This window comes from Maylandia zebra, linkage group LG7 (assembly GCF_041146795.1).
Source record: "Maylandia zebra isolate NMK-2024a linkage group LG7, Mzebra_GT3a, whole genome shotgun sequence".
Taxonomy (NCBI): domain Eukaryota; kingdom Metazoa; phylum Chordata; class Actinopteri; order Cichliformes; family Cichlidae; genus Maylandia; species Maylandia zebra.
In genome coordinates, this window is record NC_135173.1 from 16,724,865 (window position 1) to 16,734,291 (window position 9,427).

The window sequence follows — 9,427 nt, forward strand, 5'->3', positions numbered from 1 at the left end:
TTATTTCTAAGCATAGCTTAATCACATCTTCCTCCAGCTTCACGATTTCTCTGAGCTTTGTGTGAAGAATCAGCAAGTACACATATGAGGGTTTTACCCTCAACATAATCGTTAAAACGTCAGATGGAAATATTAACATTAAAGTAATTACTAGTGAGTTAACTGGTGGATGGACTGCTACTTATATAGTACTTCATACAAGCACTTTTTTGTGCTTTTTCCACACTTTTCAAAAGCAACTTCGGGTTCAGGATCTTGCCCAAGGATAATCTGGCACGCAAACCGGAGCAGCCAGGGCTCAAACCAATTAGTAGGTGACCTGCTGTACCTCCTAAACTACAGCCACGCCAATTAACCTTAAAATTATTAGTTTAGAAGATATGTGATGCAAAGTTATTGCTCAAAGTGTCTGAAAATACTCTCGTGCATAATCAGTGATCTAAGATTACATTACAGAGAAGTTATGCAACAAAAATAATAAATAAAAAATAAAAAGTAAGGGACTTCCCTGATTGTCTGAAAAGGCCCTGGCAACCATGTTTACAGTTGTGTGTTTATGTAGGACCTCTAAAATGTAAAATCACAATTCAGGAAGTAAAATGAAGTCCTTGGAATTTGCTTCTAAGTATAATATAATAAATCCACTGAATTCAAGTTCACATTACTTAACGCAGTGATAACCATCATCGTCTGAACCCTGACAGAAAGTGACCGTCAAAACCTTTTAGAACTGGCAACACCTGGGGCATAATTATGAGAGAAAACACAAATACTCCTCCCCAAAGAATTAGAGCGTGCCACTCTTTATCTTTCGTCTTATCTGCACTCTGGCGAAGCAAAGCATAATAATCATTAGCCTCAGTCACGACCCACCCCATGCCTGACAGAGCAAGGCCGTGTTAAGCTGTCGCTTTAAGACCGATTTCCCCCCATTGTCAAACAGTCGTGAGCAGGAAGAGGAAAACGAAAGCACAGCCTGACAAGCGAGAGAGAGTGGGTGTGAGGAGGGGAAGGGGGTGTGGGAGGGGGGTGTATTTAAAACACGATGCTGCTGCTACTGCACAATAACGGTGCCCGCTGCTTCATGTGGAGTCGCGCGCCTGTGAAAAGGCACGCACGGACACGGAGAGCCACGCAAGTGACCTTCTGATCGCATCAGACGGCGTGTGCATTTTAATAAAAGAGCGGAGAGGCAGCAAAGTCCCTGCGGGGTGAGGAGTCACACTTGGAAGAAAAGAGGCGAAGTCTCTCCGCGGGTCACTGCCTCAGGAAATGATGACAGTGTCCTCCATCACGGCTTAGCCGCTTAAAGCGAACACTTCGCGTCTTGCGGCCATTTCGTCTGGACTCAGCTGCCTTCGATTGAACACGTTTGAAAGCCTGACGCGGGCTGCTGGTGGTGCTGGTGGTGCCTCGGAGGGGGAGCAGGTGCAGCGCCCGCACGCAGCTTCGCTTCGCGGGTCCCCACTGAGCTTGCTGGCCGGTGACTTCAAAATCTAATCTGGTGGACCAGGCTGGACATCATCTTTGAAGAATGACATCCACTATAGAGAGGAAGACGCTGGAGGCCAGCGAGTAAGTAGCAATGAATGATGTTTAAATAATGTCATTTCTGATTCAAGTAAAAGTATCCGTGACGCATCAGCACTCACGGGACAGCCACAACTCTCCGGTGAGACAGCTCCAGAGAGCTGGTAGCATAAGGTCTGAAGTATCCTGCTGTTAGATTAAAAATGGCAAAGTTTAAGAACAGAGTGATGTGTTAATGTTAATGTGAATAATAACAAAATGAAGGTCCTGCGAGGAAAAAGTGGAGCGCTAAGGCACTCCTAGCGTAAATCGACATTTAAAAAAAACAAACAATGTTGTGTGTGACATACTTTTTATTAGTTAGCGGTTTAATATCCAATGGCTCCCTCAGGTGGATGGGAATAAAACACATCTGTGCACACAGCTCCAGCTCAGATATACATGTGGTTGTGTAGCACTTATTAGATACAACACAGTGTGAATATTGATGCAGAACACTAACTGTGCCTTTGGATCAGGAATTGTTTGGTTTATTTGCATAATAATAGCAAAATATCAACAGGTTACCAACAAGTATGTGTCAGAGCTAGAACAGTTCTTTTCCAGTATTTGATTCATCAGTTAGCAGAACGTTTGAGAGATCTGCATGTTACATTGACTAACTAACCAATCACACAACTGAGGGAAACCTTTGCAGATTAACTGATGAAGGAAACAAAAATTTGATGCAGCCCTAAATCCTTATTGCTTTTTTTTTTTTCCCCCAGGGAACCGGTGGATGAGGTCCTCCAGATGCCTCCATCTCTGCTGACATGCGGTGGATGTCAGCAGAGCATTGGTGACAGATTCTTCCTGAAGGCCATCGAGCAGTACTGGCACGAGGACTGCCTGAGCTGCGATCTGTGTGGCTGTCGGTTGGGAGAGGTGGGTCGTCGGCTCTACTACAAGCTGGGAAGGAAACTGTGTCGGAGAGATTACCTCAGGTTGGTTCAGTTGGTAGTGATATTATGAATTAATCAATTAGGTCGTCTAAATGAGGTCTGGTCAACATGTTAAAATGTCCTAGCATGGAGCTTAAAGCCATAAGCATCAACATTAAACCAAAGTAGACTGAGGATATTGAAGTCTACATGTAGTAGAATATATTGATGTTCGCCCTTTTAGTTAAGAAAAAGATGCACTTTTTGAGATGCACTAGTATGTATATCTTTTATCACACCTTAAAGGCTCATGGAGAAACACTTTGGGCAAGTATAGAAATTTCTAACCTCTTTCCTGCTGTAACTTTTTTATTGACGAAAGTGCGGACAAGTTGAAATAGATTCAGGAGAAGAAGGCAGGTCTCTGTTAAAGAACTGATAAAATTTGATATGATATGTAGCTGTGTGGTGCACAGCCATATCAGGTAAACACATTTACCTAAGATAAGATCAGGAGGAGATACAAAATCAGGCAGACCCACTGGTGTACTCCTAATACGTAATGTGCTCTCAAATATGTAGTATCAATCAGTGGCAGAACCTGTATGATTGGACCTGGCTTGTGAATGCTCTGTATCACCACTATAAAGGTATGTGTTGCTTTGATGACGATGCATTTCCACTTTATGGTGAAAAATATGGACCGAAAGTAAAGCACATCAGTACAACCTATCTGTAAAATAAACAAACAAGAAGCAGGTAATGCAATGCTTCGATACTTCCGCACCATTTCCCAGAAATTCAGCTCTGATCCATTTATTATTGCTAATAATTGCTAAAAATCGTGGGTGTTTGTGTGACATTTTCAGCTTCTGAAGTTGAGCAGGATAGAAAAAGTCTGTGAAGCACTGGTGGTTTCTAACAGCTCAATCCCTCAGGCTCAGGGGAAAGATCCAGAGTACCTTAATGGAGATACTGTCAGTCTCTCTTACAGCTTCACATCATTAAGAGCGAGTAAATGTTTTCCATCTTCCTCCCAGTAACATGTTGATGTCCTCTCATCCACTCAGGCTCTTTGGCCAGGACGGTCTCTGCGCCTCCTGTGAAAAGAGGATCCGAGCGTTTGAGATGACGATGCGTGTGCGGGACAAGGTTTACCATCTGGAGTGCTTCAAGTGCGCTGCCTGCCAGAAGCACTTCTGCGTGGGTGATCGTTACCTTCTCATCAACTCAGACATTGTGTGCGAGCAGGACATCTTTGAGTGGACCAAGCTCAACAACAATAATATGGTTTAGGAGGATGTCTTCTTCCCCCTTGATTCAAAGGGAATGGACTACTGATAGACATTTTATATTTAAAATGCAGGCTTTATAATGCATTTGAAATCAATATGGAATCATTAAAAAAAAGCAAACGAGGGGCTCTGCACGTCTCCCTGATGGGGACTAATGAAGACTGCACCAGCAATAACCGAGAGCTTTTTTTATTGAAGGCAAAAAATAAATGCTCCAATACTGACAATGTTTAAAAATGCAATATTGGTCATTTGTTGTACACTGGAACAAAAACAAGATAAAAAAAAAAATTTGTCCAGTTTCTTGCAGTCTTTACACTGAGCAGATCAGCAGTTTGTCTTTTATGGATTTGTAATTTCTTAATACTTTCCCAGCGCTAATTATTTTTGAACTTTGTTAAAAGAATGCGTCTCTCTCTAAATCTAAACATACATTAACTGAATGCTTATTAATTGTAACTGTAATATGTTAAAGCAGTGGTTGTCAGGCTTTATTTTGCATGCCTCCAGTAAGAAGCTGAGAAGAGATCAACCACCTTATCACTTCCACCAACATATATTTCTTCGTATTTTTATGAAAAATTAACGAAACAAGCATTGAAGCTGAATTTAAATCAAATTCAAGTCATCATTATAGCGCTCCACTTCATTCATTCAACTTAAGTTGATATTTTTCCACATACAACCAAGGTCCACTTCACAGTTTGTGAAACAATCTCTTAAAGTCATTGTTTGCCTGTGGACAAATTTAAAATGCTCGAACGGCCTGCTGCACTGGCTGATTCACTAGAAATTAGGTGGAATGAATGAAGTGGATATGTGCCAGGTGAATGCTGTGTCTGTACATCTATGATCGTTTCTGAAAGTTTACAAGAAAATTTGTGAGAATTTATTAGGAAATTACAGACCTGTAATTAAAGCATTGCCTGATTTTCAAATTATAAATGAAAAACAACATCCACTTATTTAAAAAAAAAAAAAAAAAAAAAAAAAAAGAGGGTCTGATCAGAATGATTATGTATTACCGGGGTGAACCGGTGGCGCCCTCTAGTGGTCAAGGAACCCATGCAATTCTTGTTTTACTGACTTTTCAGAGGTTTTGCATGTGTCTTTTGTAATTTTACCTATTCTCTGGACATTGTCGAGGAGGGAAATTATTTTACTGCTATTGTTAAATAATTGTTATTGCATTAATAATATAATTTGCAGCATGGATATTGCATTCCAAGGTTTAGACAGTGTCTCTTTCAGAAAGACTGAGTTGCAGGCTGACAGGAAGTTGTATGCAGAAAGAAGCAGGAAGTTATTTTGAGCCGCAGGCTAAGACGAGGCTTTAGCAATGTAACAGATAGCTTTATCATTTTATATTAAGGTTTTAGTAGAGGTTCTTGATTAAAACATTTATTTAGTAGAAGACATACACATAGTCTCAGTGAGCTTCTGGTCTGGTAAAAGGTCAGAAGTGTAAGAGGTGACACAAAGAGCATGTGAGGTCAACACACACACACACACACACTTTAAATTAGATTTATTTAGAGGAGAGGTTAGTTATGTTTGGCTGTAACTGCAAAATTGTCTTGGTAAAAGAGGAACCGTTTCTTGGTGTCTCGGCAAGAAAGAGGAACAAGACAAGAACTGAAAGGTAGACAGGAAGGGCTAGCCATGAAAATAGAAGATGATTTTCTAGGTAAAAAGTCATGATGATGTTGATCTGATCTATGTATAAAATGTATCTGTGACGCATGAAGGGGCGTCAGTAAACAAACCCTGATGCTATAAAATATCTGTTCATGCTTTGATTAAGTCGAAGACTACTTCCTGTCTGCGTACAGAGTTTTCTTCCCACGCGTGTATTCATTAAAATCTTCGTTTGACTTCACCCGGCCGGACCAGTGTGGTTATTCTTCGATCACCTCTTGTACCCTTCCTCAATACTGAATCTTAACAACATCCATTCGAGACTTTTTGTATATTAACCTTGAATTTATTTAATAAATGACAATTCAGAGCAATACTGATAATCTTTGGGTGTCTTCCTGGCAGTCACAAAGAAAAAGTCAAACAGCTTGTGAGATCGTGATGCAGATACAATTTGTAACACGTTATTTACCAGAATAACAGCAAATAATGCGTTAATTATGGTCAAGATAATCTCTTTATGCTCCGAACAGGAATGGCAAATCAGAGTTGGAATATATACTGCACATTGGTCACAGCAACAGTAAAACAAACATGCTAGGAAGTTATCTAGAATGTAAACACAAGAAGCAGAGATTTGAAGTACCACTTAGTACCACTTTGACCAACAGACAACATGAAAACCAGCTTCATCTGTGTCGTTTGCATCCTGATAGGTTAAGTGAGTCATGACTATAACTGCTTAAAAATAAAACGCAAACATTAAACTATAATCACCTTGAGTAATAGATGTTAAGTTAATGTATTTCTTATTATGATCAATATTTTGTACACAACATCTCAGAAGCTGAAAGCAGAGCGAAGCTGCAATAAATCTGATTAAAAGCTTGTTTTATCAAGCTTATTAGAAGGTGTAAATAGAAGGATTTGGCAACTAAGTAAATAGATACCAATTCTTCAACCCAGTTTTTAGCCACAAGAGGTCACTAAATGATTTATAAATTCAAGCTTAAAATAATGACATTTCAGTTTGTTTTAGGGGTTTGTTTGTTTTTTGCCAAGGAGAAGGAGAGCTCCCCAATAAGATCAAACTCGTCTGACATGATCGATGAATCCAAGAGACAGAAACAGAAGAATCTTCTAATGAAGTCATGATGTCTGGGGCTGTAATGCTCAATCCTTTCCTTACTCTCACTGTCTGTCTTCAAAGCTGGGACACAGTGTTTTTTCTCTCTCCTCACGACTGCCAGCTGACAACTCACTCTGAACTGGCCACAAAGCATGCTCCTCCAGTGCCATCCAACAACGTCCTGCCATCCCCAGTTATCTTTACTGGCACCCGCCAGTAATTGAATCCATGAACCGCTCTGGAATAAAGGCGCCTGACCACACGATATTAGCTGGTGAGGGAGACCGCTTAAGCTGGCATTAAGAAGTGGTTGAAAGATGTGATTGGGAAACAGTCTGCAACAAAGGAGACATAGGAGAGACTAAAAAGGAGAGAACTGGGTGAAAAACCCATGTCAGAGCACAGAAGCTCCAGGATGATTAGCTGGGTCTGATAGTTTCCTCATAGAGAAGGAAGGAATGAAGAAACAGACCAAACCCACCCCAGACGGGGATTACATTCTTGCTGAAGGAGACACTTGTGGGGAAAACTAACGAGTTTTACCACAATAGAGATGGGAATACACTAGATGGGCACCCAGAGAGATATAGGCCCTGTGCTCGTTTGGGGGTCTCCAGAATCATCAGTGTGGCATTAGGCAATGCTTCAGGAATGGTGCCATAGTAAAAAAAAAAAGAGAAAAGAATAACAAAGAAAACCTAAAAATCTATGCGGTGGTCTCACCAATAAATCAATTCCATACTGAACACCCGGCTTGATATGAGTAGCACACAGCAGAGAATACCATCTACCATCATCATTTTTAAGAATAATAAAAACAATGGGGTTGTTTCATTCATTTATTCCTGTCTCGCCATCTGACCACAAACGCTTTGGAAGTATAAAACCTTACCACAAACAGGTGGCAGGTTACTACAAACTAGCCTTAGCATTTAGCTTAGCATAACGGCACACGGGTCAGTAATTTCTTTGAGCCTCTGCTGTTTGTTGGGCCAAGAAATAATATATCATAACACCTGCAGAGCAATAAATTGTCCTTTTAACTCTCTGGCTTCTGTATGATTTTAACAAATGACACGTAACCAGTTAATACATAGAGCCTGGCCTGTGTTTGTGCTTTCCCGTGGTTTTAGATTTGATGAACAGATTGGAGAGAAGCCTAACCTTCTCAACTGCACAGAAACTTCTGACAATTTGAGGGAAACTTTAGTATAGGGATATTTTCCACAGTTCAAACTACTTGAAATACTCTGTGTGTTTTAGCTGAGGCAGTTGTTCCGATAGAGCGGGCAGGAGACAGTGCACATGATGCCTACTCGCTAGCAATGGATGCACTCGAGTATTAGCTGTGCTATGCACACACTGGGCCAATCAGACGAACTTTATACCACGGAGCTTGTATGTAAAAGATCAGCTAATGTTTAAGCAGGCTATGTGAAGTGTTAGAAAAAAATCAGGTTTGAAGTGTAAGTGTGAAAATGACTTAATTCTCTGAAAAAAAGGAAACGTGGCTCCCTTTCTTCATCTCCTAACTCCCTCATAATCCCAAGCCTACGAAACAGAAACTTGTATTTCAGGGTAATTAAACAATGTTTGATTTGTATTTTGAACCATTAAACACCAAACAGAACATTAGGGTTAAATGAAGGTGTTGTACTCTTTAAAAGGGATGGAGCTGATGGATGGTTATAGCCCATCTCACAACATCCACACACACAACACACTGGCCTACAGAAACTCTCTACATTGGCCAAGTGGCCTGTGTTCCATCCACTGACTCTCCACTGCTGCCCTGCAGGCTGAGCGTTACCAGAGCACTGCATTGACTTGCACTGCAGTCTCAGCAGGACTCAATAAAGCCCTGTGCCTCTTGTGTCATCCCTACCAGCTGTACACAAGGCCGGGAGTGTAGTGGCGTGTTTGTGTGCCGAGGGAGGCCTGTTTCATCTCCAGTGCCCGTGTCACAGCAGTCCCATATGGGGAAACCTAAAAACATCCAGCTGTGAGCGCATGGAAACCAAGGAAACTTTTTGAGAATTAAACCACAGCAGCTTGCAGCTTGTTTCTATCAAACAGCTGGCCTCACAGAAACAACAACCACTAATAGCGCTCACTCTGGTGCAGTGTGCAGCATGAACATTAGATGGCAGTTCTTCTCCAGGTAGATGCTCTGTGTCTTGGGTGGCGCATGACAGGAAGATTAAGGGAAAGCTGGTTTTCATATGGATGCCAGTTCAGGACCACGATTAGAAGTGAATTGGAAGTGACGACCTACACTCAAAGCTCTGTAGACATGAATGAAAGTTCAGCAACACCTCTAAAGGAAGATGTGGTTGGACAATTATCTTCAGCACCACAGCGATTAATCACAGTGCGGCCTGTCAATGTCAAAGCCATCTAAAAAAAAAAAAATGAGCAAAGTGCTATTGATCATGCCCGCCTTGGGTTTCACTTGCACTCACACTTTATCAGATGGAGCTAATTGGGAACATATTTAGTCTGAGGTCCTGAGAGATGTGTCTGTCAGGAGTCACATTCCTGCTCCGATTCTCTGATAGCCCGTAGCGCCTGCAGTCTGGCTGCAGGACAGGCTGTGGGAGTTAGGGTTTGGGGGGGTTGGGTTGTAGGGATTTGGTATGGGAGCAAACTTAGACAGAGATAGGTGAGTAATAAGCGTGCATCCTTTAACTCTCTCCGGGCATGTCCTTCTGAACAGATTAAATATGTGCCAAGGATTTATTAGGTAGAGAATATCTGGGGCCCCAGAAAAACTCCATGACTGAGTTCCATCCACATTGACTTTTCTCCCACTTTATATTTTCTTTCTTTTTATTACACACAACCTCTTTCACCTATTCTCATCTACCTTCCCATGTGTTGTTACCCCACCATGTCTTTTTGAGTCTTTTAATCTT

General features: G+C 41.3%; 1 protein-coding gene across 1 annotated transcript; it reads left to right on the top strand.

The window, feature by feature from the left end:
• Positions 1-874: 874 nt before the first annotated feature.
• lmo2 (LIM domain only 2 (rhombotin-like 1)) lies at positions 875-5,624 on the top strand. The gene is made up of 3 exons (XM_004567713.5): positions 875-1,575; positions 2,298-2,513; positions 3,521-5,624. Exons 1-3 carry the CDS (start codon positions 1,535-1,537, stop codon positions 3,744-3,746), a joined length of 483 nt encoding a protein of 160 aa, XP_004567770.1. The 5' UTR covers positions 875-1,534; the 3' UTR covers positions 3,747-5,624.
• The last annotated feature ends 3,803 nt before the right edge of the window (positions 5,625-9,427 follow it).

Excerpts from the sequence above, each read along its gene's own strand:
- lmo2 (XM_004567713.5), top strand. The coding sequence starts at position 1,535 with ATGACATCCACTATAGAGAGGAAGACGCTGGAGGCCAGCGA. Across the intron at positions 1,576-2,297 it reads AAGACGCTGGAGGCCAGCGA|GGAACCGGTGGATGAGGTCC; the intron begins GTAAGTAGCAAT and ends TTTTTCCCCCAG. Across the intron at positions 2,514-3,520 it reads TGTCGGAGAGATTACCTCAG|GCTCTTTGGCCAGGACGGTC; the intron begins GTTGGTTCAGTT and ends TCATCCACTCAG.